The sequence below is a fragment of the Elephas maximus genome, chromosome 24, assembly GCF_024166365.1.
Source record: "Elephas maximus indicus isolate mEleMax1 chromosome 24, mEleMax1 primary haplotype, whole genome shotgun sequence".
Taxonomy (NCBI): domain Eukaryota; kingdom Metazoa; phylum Chordata; class Mammalia; order Proboscidea; family Elephantidae; genus Elephas; species Elephas maximus.
In genome coordinates this window covers 12,991,215-13,009,269 of record NC_064842.1, presented here as the reverse complement: position 1 = coordinate 13,009,269, position 18,055 = coordinate 12,991,215, and the positions used below count along the sequence as shown (strand labels likewise).

The following is an 18,055-nucleotide window of genomic DNA, read 5'->3' as shown; positions in this document are numbered from 1 at the left end:
TTGTTGTGGAAATACGTGTTACCAAGTGAGTTTTTATAAAGCTAGTCACATTCTCCCATGGATTTTAATTGTAATTTTAACAGTGTGTATCTCCTGCTATGTCTGGCACATGCTTGTTCTGGGACCTCCTCTTGTGCCTGCAGGGGTCGTCTCTGGCCCACACGGACATCTCTTTTAGGGGCAGGCTAGTTAGGGATGGGCTTGCCTCCTGTCCCACTCTATAAGATTGAAGGCATCCAGGGCAACCGTAGGGCCTGATTTAGTTCAGTTCTAGCATTTTCTGGAAGTGCTATAGATAGGGATGGATAGATAACCAGCTAGCTAGCTGCCTGCGTCCAGTCAACTCCGACCTGTGGTGACCTTATGTACAACAGAACAAAATGTTGCCCAGTCCCGCGTCATCCTCATTGTGACCGGCATGTTCAAGTCCATTATTGCGGCTGTTGTGCCAGTCCATATTACTGAGGGTCTCCCTTGCCCTTCCTGGCCCTCTACTTCACCAGACATGATATCCTCCTCCAGCAATTGACCCCTCCTGATGACACATTCAGAGTACCTGAGTTGGACAGTGTTCTATAAGGTCTTCATTGGCTAATTTTCAGACGTAAATCTCCAGGTCTTTCTTCCTAGTCTGTCTTAGTCTATAAACTCTGGTGAAACCCATCCACCGTGGGTGACCCTGCTGGTATTTGAAATACTGATGGCATGGCTTCCAGCATCATAGCAACGTGGAAGCCACCACAGTATGACACACTAACAGACGGGTGGTGGTGGAAGTTGTGCACCCCCCCCCCAAAAAAAAAAACCCATTGCTGTTGAGTGGATTCCTACTCATAGCAACCCTATAGGATAGAGTAGAACTGCCCCATAGGGTTTCCAAGGCTGTAATCTCTATGGAAGCAGACTGCCATGTCTTTCTCCCACAGAATGGCAGATGGGTTCAAACCGCTGACCTTTCCATTAGCAGCCGAGTGCTTAACCACTGTGCCACCTGGGCTCCTTGGAAGTTGTGCAAGAGCCCCTAAACTATCTATCATGGGTGGGGGTCCTCCGAATGGTTGAGCCTGGCCTTGGCTCAGGGCATAGGTCCAGAATATACAGAACTTCTCTAGAATCTCAGGCTCAGAAGGAACACTCCATCTGCTATTTGTGGAGAAATCTCGGATGGGCTGGTGAGCAGGTCATGAACCAGCCCAAATGTGTGGTTGGCTACAAGGTGGCTGGTAACTTCCAGATGCCAGGTCGTTCTGTGTTAGCAGACACCAAAGGCCAGGAGTATCGTGTTTTAAAATGTTGGCGTTAGAGAATTGGTTTACTAGGTTTCACCTAATATGATTCTTTAATGTTGCCTCTCTCTTCCTTTTCTTTTCCTTCCTTATGCCTTATTACATGTACGACACTAGCTCAAATAGTTTCGGGAATAAGACAGAGTAACAGAACATAGGCGCCCTGGTGGTGCAGCAGTTAAGCAGCTTGGCTGATAACCGAAAGGTTGGTGGTTCGAACTTACCAGCTGTCCCATAGGAGAAGGACCTGGCGATCTTTTTCCATAAGGGTTACAGCCTAGAAAACCCTACGGGATGGATCAGTTATCCTCTGTCACATGGGGTCACCATGAGTCAAAAATCAACTTGACGGTGTGTAACAACAATATGTCTGTTCATTAAAAATAAGGCAAGGTGGTTCTGCAAGCAACGGCTTTTTGAAGTGGTAGAGAAGCCCACAGGTGTAAGGTGAGGTGTGTGCTGGCAGTAAGGAGATGGTCTTAGTCATCTAGTGCTGCTGTAACAGAAGCACCCCAGGTGAGTGGCTCTAACAAACATAAATTTATTCTCTCACAGCCTAGGAGGCTAGAAGTCTGAATTCAAGGAGCCAGCTCCAGGGAAGCTGGGGGAAGGTCCTTGTCATAAATCTTCCCTGGTGTAAGAGCTTCTCAGCACAGGGACCCTGGGTCCAAAGAATGCACCCCACTCCTGGCTCCTTTCATGGTGGTATGAGGTCCCTCTCCTCTCTTCTCGATTCTCTCTTTTATATCTCAAAAGGGATTGACTCAAGATAACAACCTAATCCTGTAGATTGAGTCTTGCCTCATTAACATAATTGCCTCTGATTCTTCCTCTTTAATATCATAAAGGTTAGGATTTACAACACATAGGATAATCACATCAGATCACAAAATGGTGGACAACCACACAATACTGGGAATCATGGCCTAGTCAAGTTGACACACGTTTTGGGGGAACACAATTTAATCCATAATAGGGAGTATCTCATCAGTAGATCCTCAGGACCTATGCAATTCATTTTAGTTTATGCTTGTTATCACTCAGTGAGTCTAGGTGACTAAACTTTCAGAGTCCTTAAAAATGAGAAAGGGTTTTTGAAGATTTTTTTCTTTCCCTTGCTGGTATAAAGGCTTATTGAAGCACAGTGACATTTTACTAGTTAAATGGTGGTTTAAAGGAAACTTTATCTGTGTGGCTGATGATGAAATAAAGGCAGATGTCAGCCCATGGGCCCATGGGAAGCTGGAGTTAGAATGCATCTCATGGAGGAAAGCCCTTCAGTGGTTGGGAAGGACTTCCTCAAGTGCATCACATCTTTCTCCTTATATTCTTTCACTACTGAGGGCAATACGCATTCCCGTCTCTAGGACCAACTCTAGCCCATGGAACCACTGTCTGGGGTTAGGTTGTCACGGCCTCAAGGGCATCTTTCATCACCAGAAACACAGAACAGAACCATGCTTTGATCAGCAGATGCTTGGTGATTGACAGGCTGAATTCGTAAATGTTTTAGGTGACGAGTCAGGCTCTGTAGCCCTAGCATACTGAGCTTATGCTGGGAGGTCTTGGCTTTGGGGGGACCCATGAGGATTGTTTTACCTTTAATTGTTAAACATTTGATCATTACTATTTGCTCAACCCTGTTTTAACAGATAGGGGGGCTCAACAACGGTTAGAATGGTTTTTCTCTCCAAGAGTTTACAATGCCATTCATGGGCCATTCACAATCTAGGTGGGAGTCAGAAGACGAGGGTTTCAGCTCCAGCCCCGCAGTTAGCAGTCAGAGTGAGGGTGGGCCAGTCTGGAACCTCCCCAGTCCTCAGGGTCCTCCTCTAGAAGACAAAAGATGACCTGTAAGGTGATTTTAACCCCAGCTGTCTGAGGCTGACAGTAAGTGTCGTGGGAGGTAGGATGGGGTTGCTCATGATTCCGGTTACGATTTGCAAATATTCCTCTTTAAGCTGTAGCAGGGACGCCCTTTCCCCCTAGCTCGAGGACCCTCTCGCTAGCTAAATGCATACAGAATCAATTTTTGGGTCTATATCCTGTTTCTTCCCTAAAGACCCATACAGCAGTTTATAGAGAAATGGAAACCCAGCATTAGTTCTAAATTGATTTAGCTTCATTTGATACACTCTTCCTTTCTAGAATATGACTTTTCAGTGATAATAACCCAAAAGATTGCTTTTCACACCTCTTTCATTTTTATGATTCCTTTTCCAAAAGATGTCTCAAGTAGCTCACAGTAAAACTGCCTGATAGGTTTCAGCAGGCTCAGAAGTAACTAAACGAGAAGTGTCAAGGCCTCGTAATGAGACTGGGGTTGAGGCGTTTCTTTGTGTGGGAAGATAGAGTGCTCTCAGTTCCCGTGACTAGCACAAGTTCCGGTCAGGAGAAAAGGATTGTGCCCTCCACTGAGAACCAGATCCACATGACACTCTGACGTGTTTCTGGGTCACAATGCTGGGCAGGAAAACCAGGGCTGGTGATGGTGATGCCAGTACCAGGAGGGTGGCGCAGGCCAAGAGAAGCGGCTCGTTCCTGTTAGTGCCAGAGAGCACTGCCGCCTGGAGTTTGAACCCCAAGGTCCCACCCCACAGTCATTAGCGTTCTTAAAGTACCCAGTGCCTTTAGGAAGGCTCTCCTTTGTCTACAGGGGCTGCACACCAAATTGAATTTAGGAGGAACTGCTGTTACTTGCCCTTGACTGTGCTCCGACTCATGGCGACAGAATGAAACACTGCCCAATCCTACGCCGTATTCACAATCGTTGCTGTGTTTGAGTCCATTGTCGCGGCTGTCATGTCAGTCCATCTCATTTAGGGTTTCCCTCATTTTCGCTGTCTGCTTTTACCAACCATGATGTCCTTTTCTAGCACTTGGTTTTTCCTGATGACGTGTCCAAAGTAAGCAAGCTGAAGTCTCGCCGTCTTCCCTTCTAAGGAGCACTCTGGTCATCTTTCTTCTAAGGCTTGTTCTAGGGGACGCCACTTCCAAGAACTTACTACAACAGAATGTTCTCTTTTCCTCCCACTCCCCTCAAAAGCAAACACCTTGGAAATCATCCTGTGAGTTTTCTCTAAGCTGAGGCTCCTTATTTCCAAAGCATAATTAGAATTTGAAGAATGGGAGGGGGATGGGTTGAGACTTCAAGCATGTAGGTTCCTAGGGCAAGATTATGTGACCAGGCCCCCACACAGCCGGTTTCCCTCCTTTGCGCTAGCGTGTAAGGCAGCCCACCCCTTAATGGATGTGTCGTCTGACGGGGCTGATTATCGTCATTATGGACGGGTACGACAGAAGAGCTCTGCAGAAAATGGCCCAGGCTGGGACTTGATCCGGAAGGGGGTAATTTGAAAAGTGGAACCCGAAGCTCTGGCAGACCCTAGAAAATTACAATCTTACTCAGTGAGATTAGTTGTCCAAGATGAAGAATATTTTCTTTTTGTACCATCCAGTCTTCAGATTGCTGTTCTCACCACTTGTTCTTCTTCCTTCTTTCTATTCCAATGCCGATCCCGCAGCCAGCAGCGTTCCCGTGAGTCACTACTGTCCCCAGCATGGACACAGAAGGCTAACTATGGTTATGTGAAAGCAGAGAAAGGGGGCGGAATTTTTTTTTTTTAAAGGAAGGAATGAGCAAAGAAAAACTATAGAATTGGATTTATGAGGAAATCCCTCGGCTCTCTGTTCGTAGTTGTCGTGAGGCTCTCATCACTTATTTATTAGAGCAGGACTCGCTTTTCTGATGGATTCAGGGCTGGACCTTCAGTCCTTGATTGAATAATCTGTCCTCGTCTGAGGGAACAGCCAGTTGGGGGGGCAGTGGGCGGAGGGCCTGTGCCTAGGACACGGCAGTGAGCAAAGCTTGTTTGGTAGCAGAGGGTGACTTGGCAAGAAGGGTGTGTACGTGTGCATGCATGTGTGTGTGTGAGACGTGCGTGCGTGCGTGTGTGTGTGTAGGGGGGAGGTTGCATTTGTCCCAGCCACGTGCCTACTATAGGTCTACCCCTGGCCCCCATGTTGGAGAGGGAGGAGGAGGGCCAAGGCGTTTGGGGCTGTGGATTGGGAGGGCCAACCAGTAACCAGGTGCCATGGAGTTGGCTCTGTCTCATGGTGACCCTGTGGGTGTCAGAATAGAACTGTGCTCCATAGGGTTTCCAGTGGTGCATTTTTAAGAAGTAGATTGCCAGGCCTTTCTTCCAGGGTCTTCCTAGGTGGACTTGAACTGCCGGCCTTTCGGTTAGTGAACGAGTACTTAATCATTTGTACCACCCAGGGTCTCCGGATTGGGAGAGGGTTGTGAAACGTTTTAGGGAATGCAGTCCACTCAGATTGGGAGAAGAGAGGAAGGTGAAAGGCTGACGACAGTGTGTCCTTTCCTTGTCTGTGGAATGCACAAGTTTCTGGAAACACTGGGGCAAGAGGTGTCACTGCGTGGTACGGCGGGTTGAGATGGCTGCCTGGCGAGTGGGTGGCACCCTCTCTCCTCACCTGTCCGCCTTCAGTGGCAGCAGTGGAATGCCCACCGTGTGCACCATGCCAGGTGCTGAGGAGAGAAAGAACAAGACCTAGTCTCTCCCTCCAGGAGTTGACAGCCAAGTAAACCAGCGCCGACAGAGTGAGGAGCCCGGGGGGCCTTGTGGGACGAGAGGCCTCCTGCTCAGGCTCTGAAGGGTAAGGGAGGGCTTTCTGGAAGGGAAGAGGTGCTATTGAAGCCAAGTCCTGGAGGATGAGTGTGTTATGGGGAACATCCTTCCCTCAGTGGAGGCTCCAGCATAACTTCCCTTCCTGCCTCAGTGGAAGGCAAGTCCCAGCTGCAGGCTTTGGGTCTCTTCATGGCCAACCTCTGGGGGTGCTTTCCCGCCTGCCCCTCCGTCACTCACTCTCATCTGCAGCCTTTCTTTCTCTGCTGCTCTTCTTCCGACTGTGTAGAGACATTCCAATCTATTTCATCTTAAAATTAACACACACACACACACGACCCTAATCCATGTATAAACCAGTTGCTGTTGAGTAGATCCCAACTCGTGACAGCCCAAGTGTGTCAGAAGTGGACTGTGTTTCACGGGGTTTGCAATGGCCCTGACCTTTCAGCAGCAGATCACCAGGCCTTTCTCCTGAGGTTCCTCTGGGTAAACCTCCAACCATTTTGTTAATAGTTGGGCGCATTAACCATCAGCCCCACCCAGAGCCTTCTAATCCACATATACTTACGGCCCTAGCTCCTTCTGGTCACACTAAGTGTCTTAGAAGAGGAGTCCACACTCACTGCCACACTTCCCTCCTCACACATCTGCAGACAGGCTTCCGCCCCCAACTTTCCCTGAAACCTCTGGGGCAGGGTCCCAGCGTTCTTCAGCCGGTGGGTGCTTCCTGCTTAGCTGACCTGTATGTGACGCCTGACACTTTTGCCCATTCCCTCATTCCAGAAACCCTTTCCCTTGGCTTCAGTGATACATCCTCATCTTCCTTTGTGGTGGCTCTTTATTCTCGAAGTCTTTTGTAGTGCCTCTGTCTTTGTCAGCTCCTCAAATGTGTGTGTGTCTTCAGCCCTCCACAGACAGCTCCTGTCAATGTGTGCTATGGTCCCAGGGGAGTGCATCCACCATGCCTTCAGCAGTTGGCTGTGTGCAGATGCCCAGCTCAGAGCACTGTCGAGCTTCAGACTCGATTCTCCAGGTGACTGCCAGGCATCTCTGCCTGGGTGTCCCCCAGAATTCCCACCCACCATGTCCCACACTGAACATGGCATTGTTCTCCTGGGCCCACTCTTTGTCTCATCCTGTCAGTCTAGGAGGATGGTACTACCATCAAGTCAGTCATCTAAGTCAGAACCCAGGATTTACCTTGGACCCCTCTCTTTTCCCTCATTTCTCCACATCCTAACCCCCATCCAGTTGGTCGCCAAGTTTTGTGATCCTATGTCCTTAATGTCTCTTGTTGTGTTCTGTTGAGTCGATTTCCAACTCACAGCGACCCTACAGGGCAGAGTAGAACTGCCCCATAGGGTTTCCAAGGCTATAATCTTTACAGAAGCCAATCACCAGGTCTTTCTCCTAAGGAGCAGCTGGTGAATTTGAACCACCAACCTTTTAGTCAGCAGCCCAGAGCTTAACCTCTGCACCACCAGGGCTCCTTAATATCTCCTGAAGCCCTCTCCATTCCACTGCCTTTGCCTTATTTCAGACTTATTTCTTACTCGGGTTACTGCCATAGACTTGAAATTGTACAGTTCTCAAATGCTAGTCCTCAGACAGGTGCTGGGTCTGGCTGTCTAAGTCATTCCGACAGCTTTGTAGGCGTACAGACCTCCGGTTCTGCACCACCCAGAGAGAGGCTGGGTCAGTTGGTCTGTATTTTTAAAAAGCTGCCCCCATGGCCCTGAGGTGCAGCCTGTGGGTGCGGGGAGCCATTTCTGGTGATCTTCCTGCCTCCTGCCAGGTCTGCACCAGCCAGCTCCCCACAAGAGAACTGTTCTCAAATGCAGACCAGATCCCAGTCACTTCCATGTTCAAATCCTGGGTTCCCTCTCCCCCACCCCCATTCAGGAGCAAGCCCAGTGACTTACATACATAGCTGATGTGCTGCTGGCCTTAGCTGACACAGACAACTTCATGATTGGCCTCCCCTTTCCTTTCTGCATCCCCAGAGCTCCACCTCCAGCAGGCACCAGTCCTCTAGCCTCGCAGAACTACCTCTTCCCTCAGACCCATTGTTCCCTCTAGGATCCCTGGTGGCACAAAGGTTAAGCTCTTGGCTGCTAACCAAAAGGTCGGCAGTTCGAACCTACCAGGCTCTCCTTGGGAGAAAGACCTGGCGATCTGCTACCGTAAAGATTACAGCCCAGGAAACACTGTGGGGCAGTTCTACTCTGTCCTATAGAGTTGGTTCCCCCTGCATGCAGTGCCTGCCCCCTCCTGGGTGGCCAGCGTCTGCACATTCGTGTCCATAGGGATTGAGTGTGGGGCTTTCCCCGGAGGCTGACCCATCCTCTATGACAGCATATATCTTACCCTCCGTGTTCACCCGTTGTCTGACGCAGATACCCCTTCCCCAATATCATTAGAGCAGACACTGGTTTTATTTCACTCAGTAGCCCGTGTGTGTGTGTGTGTGTGTGTGTGTGTGTGTGTGTGTTCACCTACAACGTGCCAGAAATGTCCCCCCTCAGGCTTCAGCGGTGATGAAGTCAGGGACTCCGTTGCTCCTGTTCTGCCCTGTCAATACCATAATGGATCCATGCTTAGAAAGCGCCTCCCATGAAACTGCTCAGCCTTTCCACTCTCCGAAGGAAGTAATTGACACTCGTCACTTTGGAAGCACTTGACGAACCACAGTACTTTCCCTCAAAATAAAACCATGAAGCGTCAATGGATGACGTTCCGATAATTTACGCCTCTCCTTCTCCCCGACCCCGGCATTAATCATCACTGCTGGGCTGGAGAGCAGCTCGCACTGTCGGGGAGAAGGGGCCGGGCGGACATGCAGGAGCCGCTGTGGCCATGTGTGACAGGAGGGCTGAGAAGGCTGCGAGACGTCTCCTTTGTAAAGGCAGCGGTGGTTTGGTAGAACATCAGACCTGCTCCTAGGTAATAAGGGAAAAAAAAAACAAAAAACCAAACCAGCTGCCATTGTGTTGCCTCTTACTCAGGGTGACCCCGTGTGTCAGAGTAGAACTATGCTCCACAGGGTTTTCAGTGGCTGATTTTTCAGAAGTAGATTGCCAGGCCCTACTACTAAGGCACCACTGGGTGAACTCAAGCCTCCAACCTTTCATTTAGTAACTGAGCACGTTAACCGTTTGCACCACCCAGGGGCTTCTAGTAATAATAAGTGGGGGTGTCAGATTTGGATGTGGTCTCTTCCCCCTGCTTTTCCTTTTGGCTTTTCCCCCACAACACAATCCCTCCTGATTTCTGTGTAAAGCAAGCACGGGAGCCTCACTGCCTTCTTTCTGCTTTGACTTCCAGCACACTGATTTGATTTTCAGCACAGCGGCTCTGGCAGAATATCCGGGGTCTAGAGACCAGTTGAGGGGAGCAGCAAAGGAATCCTGCATGCACACACAAAAGTTGGGTGGGGGTGCATCCACCTACCAGCTGAGAATATCTTGCAAGCCCAGCATGTTAGAGAGGATCAGATACGTTTAGTCTGATATCTGGGCATCACCTAGAAACCAGGTAAATCCTGCAAGAGCTCCAGTGCTACTACTTTCTAGGTCTGGGCTGAGATCATTCAAGATGGCAAGGGCTGTTTCCACCCCTCTGCCATGTCCTGACGGCGGTCAGCAGACCTGGCACCAGCAGGCTGTGCTAGGGGAGGGGGTGATGGGCACACCATCCCTGACCAGGTAGAGTTCTTCATGTTTGCATAACTCTTCAGTAAGGACTTGTCGGATGACTGTGTGAGTAATAAAACTAGGCAGAGTGCCTTTGTAGCCCCCTGGTGTTTCCGGTTCTCTGGGAAGTTTGTACTCCTTCCCTGTGATGGTCCCCTTGGACCATTGTTCACACAGGATCCTTTCCTTACTCCTGGCCACCCCCCCCCCCCCGAATCAGCTCCTGGCATCCACGTTTCTGTCAGAGATCTTGCTTCATTCCAACCATCAGGGTACAAAATCCCACAGGCATCTCCTCACCCCAACATCCAGGCAGTTGACAGGGGGTCCTGGAATGCAGCGTCTCACACTTACTCCTTACAGTCTCCACCACTGTCAAGCCTTCAGGCTCCATCACCCTTTACCTGCTCTGGTCTCCTTGTGGGCTTCTGGGCTCACTGTCCTTCAGTTCACCCCTCAAGCTGAGGTACTCCCTGCCCAGCCCTGTGGCTCCACACTGGCCACCTCGCTTAGCCTGGCTTCCTAGGCTCACCCCAGTATGTCTCCAACCCGCTTTTCCAGCTGTCTTGATTCATTCACACACATCTGTGCAGCACTTTCTATGCTGGAACTGTGATAGATTCTGGGGACAAAGATGAAAAAGTCACAGGACCTGTCCTTTGAAGGGCTCGCAGGCTGGTATGGGAGGCAGCCATTCTACTAACTCAGTGCAGAGCCCTGCTCACAGACTGGTAGCGTAGGCGGCCATTCTACCAGTAACTCAGTGCAGAGCCGTGCTCACAGACTGGTGGGGGGGTGACCATTCTACCAGTAACTCAGTGCAGAGCCGTGCTCACAGGCTGATGGGGAGGCGGCCATTGTACCAGTAACTCAGTGCAAAGCCATGCTCGCAGGCTGGTAGGGTAGGTGGCCATTCTACCAGTAACTCAAGACAGAGCTGTGCTCACAGGCTGGTAGGGAATGCAGCCATTCTACCAATAACTCAGTGCAGAGCTGTGCTCACGGGCTGGTAGGGGAGGTGGCCATTCTACCAGTAACTCGGTGCAGAACTGTGCTCACGGGCTGGTAAGGGAGGCAGCCATTCTACCAGTAACTCAGTGCAAAGCTATGCTCACGGGCTGGTAGGGGAGGCAGCCATTCTACCAGTAACTCAGTACAGAGCCATGCTAACAGGCTGATGGGGAGGCGGCCATTGTACCAGTAACTCAGTGCAGAGCCATGCTCACAGGCTGGTAGGGTAGGTGGCAATTCGACTAGTAACTCAGTGCAGAGCCATGCTTCCAGGTTGGTAGGGGAGACGACCATTCTACCAGTAACTCAAGACAGAGCTGTGCTCACAGACTGGTAGGGTAGGTGGCCATTCTACCAGTAACTCAAGACAGAGCTGTGCTCACAGGCTGGTAGGGAACGCGGCCATTCTACCAATAACTCAGTGCAGAGCTGTGCTCACGGGCTGGTAGGGGAGGTGACCATTCTACCAGTAACTCAAGACAGAGCCATGCTCACAGGCTGGTAGGGGAGGTGGCCATTCTACCAGTAACTCAGTGCAGAACTGTGCTCACGGGCTGGTAAGGGACACGGCCATTCTACCAGTAACTCAGTGCAGAGCCATGCTCACAGGCTGGTAGAGTAGGTGGCCATTCTACCAGTAACTCAGTGCAGAGCCATGCTCACAGGCTGGTAGGGTAGGTGGCCATTCTACCAGTAACTCAGTGCAGAGCTGTGCTCAGGGGCTGGTAGGGGAGGCAGCCATTCTACCATTAACTCAGTACAGAACTGTGCCCGCAGGCTGATGGGGAGGCGGCCATTCTACCAGTAACTCAGTGCAGAACTGTGCTCACGGGCTGGTAGGGGAGGCAACCATTCTACCAGTAACTCAATGCAGAGCTGTGCTCAGGGGCTGGTAGGGGAGGCGGCCATTCTACCATTAACTCAGTGCAGAACTGTGCCCGCAGGCTGATGGGAAGGCGGCCATTCTACCAGTAACTCAGGACAGAACTGTGCTCACGGGCTGGTAGGGGAGGTGGCCATTCTACCAGTAACTCAGTGCAGAACTGTGCTCACAGGCTGATGGGAAGGCGGCCATTCTACCAGTAACTCAGTGCAGAACTGTGCTCACAGGCTGATGGGAAGGCGGCCATTCTACCAGTAACTCAGTGCAGAACTGTGCTCACAGGCTGATGGGGAGGCAGCCATTCTACCAGTAACTCAGTGCAGAACTGTGCTCACAGGCTGGTAGGGGAGGCGACCATTCTACCAGTAACTCAGAACAGAACTGTGCTCACAGGTTGGTAGGGGAGGTGGCCATTCTACCAGTAACTCAGTGCAGAACTGTGCTCACAGGCTGGTAGGGGAGGCAGCCATTCTACCAGTAACTCAGTGCAAAACTGTGCTCACGGGCTGGCAGGGGAGGTGGCCATTCTACCAGTAACTCAGTGCAGAACTGTGCTCACGGGCTGGCAGGGGAGGTGGCCATTCTACCAGTAACTCAGTGCAGAGCCATGCTCACAGGCTGGTAGGGGAGGCGACCATTCTACCAGTAACCCAGTCCAGAGCTGTGCCCACAGTAGAGTGGTGAACTCTGCCCGGTTGACCTGGGGGTGGAGGGAGGTGGGATTAAGAGAGGCATTCCAGAGGAGGAGATATCTGAGCAGGCCTTGAGGAGTGGTTGATGGGGGGGTCCGAGATGTGGGGAGCACGTGGGTGCATTCCTGGCACCCCTCTACCACACGTCCTGAGTTATAACGATCCTGTCCCCTTGCTGCTTCCTGAACACATTCACCCCCTCCAGGCCTCGGCATAGCTCATGCTGGTCCCCATTAGGGCGCCATCATGTCTTCCTTCCCACTGAAATCTCACCCATCCTTCCAGGTCAGGCTGGGATTTCGTCTGCTCTCTGAACCGTGCCTGCCTCCTCACCTGCCTTCAGCGTTAGGCACTTCTGCTGTGGCGCTGGATTTGTTTGTTTACCTTCCTTAGCCTCCCCACTCCATACCACCTCCTCGAAGGACCCTCTTGGCCACTGAAGTGAAAATTATAAAGAGCACTTTTCTGAGCAAAGAACAAAGAGCAGAAGGAAGTGTGCACTAGACTGTGTATGATCTCGGGTTTTTTGTTGGTGTAGTTCAGGTGGTCCAAGATGTGTGAAATTATACAGTATCTGCCATTTTCCTAGGAAGACCCCTGGCATTAGGAGAATATACTCAGAAGCGCCTTTTCCTCTCTCTTTTGCTGTAGGGCTCGATGACCTTAACGTGTGTGCTGACCCAGGCATCCCCGAGAATGGCTTCAGGATCCCCAGCGAAGGGGTTTTCTTTGAAAGCTCTGTGACCCGGTTTCACTGCCAAGATGGATTCAAGCTGAAGGGCTCCACAAAAAGACTGTGCGTGAAGCATCTTAACGGGACCCTAGGCTGGATCCCAAGTGATAAGACCATCTGTGTGCAAGAAGGTAAAGTGCTTTCTTTCCTGAGCAAGCCGCTCCTGTGGCTTAGCTTGCACGGTACACATGTGTGTGATGGAGGGGTGAACGCCCTGGGCTCTTCTCTGTGATTCAGGGCTCAACCTACATGAAGGCTGGAGTGGGGATAAATTAATTATGCAGAGCATTACGAGTGAGAGACTTTTTTCTCTATCTCAGTTACAACTCAATCTATCACCAGTTTTGTCAATGCAAGAGAGCAACTCAGATAACATTAGGGCTGTTTGTTATTAGGCTGACAACACTCATTTCCATGTTACCCAATAAAAAGTGCAGGAAATATATTGTCCCCAAACTGTATATAATGATACAGAAGATATATGTTACTCAGAGGTTTAAATCAGTTACTACTTACCAGTCCTGCGTTCAGCGGGAGCCACTGAAGGAAAGAACGGTGGCAAGCAACAGCTGGAGAGAGTAGACGTTTATTTCCAGCAATTATCCGCAAATGTATGGGTTGTGACAAGATGATCATTTCTAGTAATTATCCCTAAAGTCTGTTTGCTGAAACAACTTAATGCTTCTCTTGTTTTTATTCTACGTAGATACATTTAGGGCTATAAAAAAATGCATTGAGTTTAACTCATTGAAATGCCAAGTTGTTGGTGACGTATCTCAGAGCACCAGCGAGGCTGACATAGGAAGAGGCATGAGTCAAGAATTCATTCTAGCCCCGGATTTCCGTGAGGCCTGGAACTTATATTTCATTAGTTCATTCGAAATTAGTTTCAATTTCCCTTCGTACTATTATAGATTTTATTTTGAGATGGTGCCGTTACAATAATGTTTTTAAAAATATTCTGATTTAGTGTGCATGTTCTTTATGACATTCTTAAAAAGAATTCACTCCTGCAAGCATATATTGAGCATCTATTATGGGCCTCCTTGCTGGAAATAGAAAGGATGGGTAAGATAGATCGTGTCTTTTCCCTTAAAGTATTTGCTGTCTTTGCTTTTATTTTCTAGGTTAAAAAAAGGGCAAAATTAATATAATAAGGGTTAAACCAAACCCACTGCCGCTGAGTCGATTCTGACTCATTGCAACTCTACAGACAGAGTAGAACTGCCCAAGGCTGCCATCTTTACGGAAGCAAACTGCCACATCTTTCCCGTGTAGAGCAGCCGCTTGGTGGGTTCGAACTGCTGATTTTCCATTAGCAGCCGAGTGCATAATGACAGCACCACTAGGGCCCCTTAAAATAAGAGTTAAGGTTTTAGAAAAGAAACCTTTTCCTGTTGCATGCAGCTCACGCAAGCTGTGGTTTTGAAGAGATTCTGTTTAATTAAAGCCTACGTGGTTCATACACCTTGACCTCCGTGATAGAACTCGTAGCCGGAGATCTTCAGTGCTTAAATTCCAGACACACTCAGGAAGGTCAGAGAACAAAGAATATCAAGATGCACCTCCTGAACATTTCCCAGAGATGAAGGTCCTGTTATTTTATTACCTTAAAAAAAAAAGTTTATCACCTTTTAGATGAACTTCTTTCCAGTGCTGTACACAGCTACATAATAGGTAGTAACGCCAAGAGAAGGAGCTAGCGCCTTGGAGCGGGAGGCTTGTCTTACAAAGATCTTCCACAGGATTCCTCACACTCAGCTCCAGCATGTGGGAGGGGCTGCGTAGCAGGGTGGTGGCTGGGAGTCGGAGCTTCTATAATGGAGTGCGAAACAAGCAGCCATGGTCGGGAGCTCTGGTCTTCATTTTGGAAAGTATGCCAGAACAGGTATTGCCTCTCTGAGCACAATAGCTTATTTAATATTTATGATGGTCTTGTTGGACCTTGAAGGATCTTTTGTTTCCCTGACAGTGGAGAAAATCATCATTGTTAATACCCTGAACCGAAACCAAACCAGCTGCCCTCGAGTTGATTCTGACTCACGGCAACCCCGTGTATGCACAGTAGACTGAGCTCCGTAGGGTTTTCAGGGCTGTGACCTTTCAGAAGCAGATCACCAGGCCTTTTTTCCGAGGCACCTCTGGGTGAGTTCAAACCACCACCCTTGCAGCAGTCGAGTGCTTGACTGTTTGCAACACCCAGCGACCCCATCAATGTCCTAGGCCTTCTTCATGTAGTTCACAGGTCTAAGATGGGGGTGGGGAGACATCACGAAGTCTGTACTGCGGACATCCCGTCGCAGTGAAGGAGCAAAACTTATTTTCTCCTGCTTTGCTGGCGGGAAAACAGTAAAGCCTGCTGAGTTCCTTTGTTTCCCTTGTCAGGTAACTTTAGAAGGCTAATGAAATGTTGTATTGGTGATTATAATAATAATTTATCCCATTTTATAGCTCATTCAAGCCTAAAGGCGCTTTCTGATTCCCTGTGTCGTTTAACATGCACAACCACCCTAAAAGGTGAGTCTTACTGTCCTCACTTCCAGATGAGAGATCTGAGGCCCAGAGAGGTTCGTTTTGCCAAGGTCACACAGCTGATGAGTAAACAGCAGAGCCGAAACTAGCTTTAAGCCAGCATTTTTTCTCTACAGGTTTGTGTTTGACCTTCTTTGTGTCACGAAAGCACCGTCTAAATTCTTGCGTGGTGCAAATGGTTCAGCGCTGGACCACTAACTGTAAAGGTTGGTGGTTCAAACCTACCCAGAGGCATCTCAGAAGATGGGCCTGGCCATTTGCTTCTGAAAGCAGCCTTGAAAACCCTATGGAGTGCAGTTCTACTCAGCACACATGGGGTCTCCATGAGTTGAAACTGACTCGTGGGCAACGAACAACAACAATCAATTACACATGAAAAAAATGTTAAAACAAATGGCATCATAGAGTTTCAGGGATGAAAGGACTCAGAGAAATCACGTAATTCGTGCCCTTATTCTCATTTAGCGTCTTTGACCAAGAGAGAAGAAACTGAGGCTCAGAGAAGTTAAGAGCCTTCCCAGAGTTAAGCGATGATTTAGGGACAGGCCTGTTCTAGCCCCAGGTCTCATCACTGTCACCTGGGCTCCTTCCAGTCTTCCAGCTCTGCCTTAGACACAGATTTAAAAAAAAAATTCATGTGCACGAAAGTGCTTTGTAGCAGTAAGTGTCCTACAGATGCGAGGTGGTGGTAGGATCTCCTGTGCAGACCACAGTGACTCCCCCTCTTACTCGGCTTCTCTGCCGTATGCCCGAGTCACCCTCTGTTCTCATATGGCCCCTTGATCCCACCTATGTGGCTTATTAGACGCAAACTCCATTTATGGCATTTGGATTGACAGACTTTTGATGTAGGGAATCAGTTCATTTTATAGACCCCCAAGCTTCTAACTTGAGAGATGTCAGTGCTGCTTCAAGCTGCTTTTACAAGACTGAGCCTGCCCACCCCTAAGCATGGCTGTAAAGGCGTATGGCCTTGGGAGCTTGGGAGGTGACCAGTATGGTAGAGGGGAGACCCTGAAGTTGGTAGAGAATTGAAAATGAGCCCCATGGACACAGGGCTTCTGACATGATAAGAACATGACTAAAGGTCAGTGTGACAGCCACTTCTTTCCAAAACCACTCAACTGGGGGATGCTCCCCCCAGGTAAAAATACCCCCACCACATCTTTCATGAGATAGAGGTGAAGTAAGATTGACTTTACGTAAATGCACTTTGTTGTTGATTTTTGCCGTCAAATTGATTCCAGCTCATGGCGGCCTATATGACAGAGACGGACTGCCCGCTCAGGGTTTCTTAGGCTGTAGTCTTTACTGGAGCAGATCACCAAGTCTTTCAAGGAGCGGCTGGTGGGTTCAAACCTCCTACCTTTCAATTAGCAGTCGAGCACTTAACCGTTGGGCCACCCGGGCTCCTTCAGTGTACTTTATAAGCACTTATGCAACACGTATGTCACATCAGGACATACAAAGATGTGGTCCCCACCCTGGAATCCTCACAAGGGGTGGGGTTCAGCGCTGTGATTCAGGCTATGGTCTGTTTGCTCATCATGAAGCAAGTAGTGTATTTTAAAGATAAATATCCTAAAGAGACTAAGATAAAATGAATTCAAGATCTATATGTATTATGAACAGATATATTCGTGATGGGGGCAATAATCAGCCTGTCTTGCCAAAGCCTTTTTATTATCAGTATTAATAAAAACGTGTCTCTGCTTAACCATTTCTCGGTAGGGCTGTGATCCAGAATGCATGTCAGCTCTTTCCTTTTTGTATTTTTAAAAACTGTTAATATAATAAAATATATATATATCATAAACTTTGCCGTTTTAACCATTTTTAAGGGTACAATTCAGGGCATTAATTACATTCACCGTGGTAGGCCACCTGCACAACTATTTCCAAACATTTTCAGCACCCCAAACAAAGACTCAGCACCTCTTGAGCAATAACTCCCAGTGCCCCCTCTTCCCAGCCCCAGGTCACCTCTAATCTACTTTCTGCCTCTACCCGTTTGCCTATTCTAGATATTTCTTATAAGTGGGGTCCTTTTGTGTCTGCCTGATTTCACTCAGCATGTCTTCAGTGTTCACCGGTGTCGTAACATATATCAGAACTCCATTCCTCTTTATGGCTGAATACTATTCCATTGTGTGGATATCCCACGTATTGTGTGTCCATCCATCTGTTGATGGACACTTGGGCTGTTTCCAACATTTGGCTGTTGTGAACAGTGCTCCAGTGAGTATTGGTGTACAAGTATCTCGGCTCTTATGTCAATGGTTATACTAGCTAAACAGAAGTTTTTGTTGTAGGTTTTTTTTTTTTTTTTAAATAAAGAACTAAATAAAAACTTGCAACATGGCTCCTGGGTAGGTGAGATCCTTACTTATGTTACTTTTGTTATGAGGCAGCGTTTACAACACCAGGACCCCCCTCCCTTAGAGGTCTCATTCCTGGGAAAGGGTATTGGTGATGTCTTTTAAAGTCAGACCCCTCTAGCTGGACCTTCTGCTTCTGGTGGGTGCAGGGTGTCACTGAGGCATCTTTGGATGCAGGCGACATGCTGCTTGCACGGAA

General features: G+C 48.9%; 1 protein-coding gene across 2 annotated transcripts in view; it reads left to right on the top strand.

The window, feature by feature from the left end:
• SUSD4 (sushi domain containing 4) overlaps window positions 1-18,055 on the top strand; it is a 167,498-nt gene that overhangs the window by 80,207 nt on the left and 69,236 nt on the right. For both annotated transcript variants that reach the window (XM_049868030.1, XM_049868029.1), the window contains exon 3: window positions 12,865-13,077. In XM_049868030.1, the coding sequence (XP_049723987.1) occupies window positions 12,865-13,077 (213 nt within the window). The remainder of the gene's footprint in view (window positions 1-12,864; window positions 13,078-18,055) is intronic.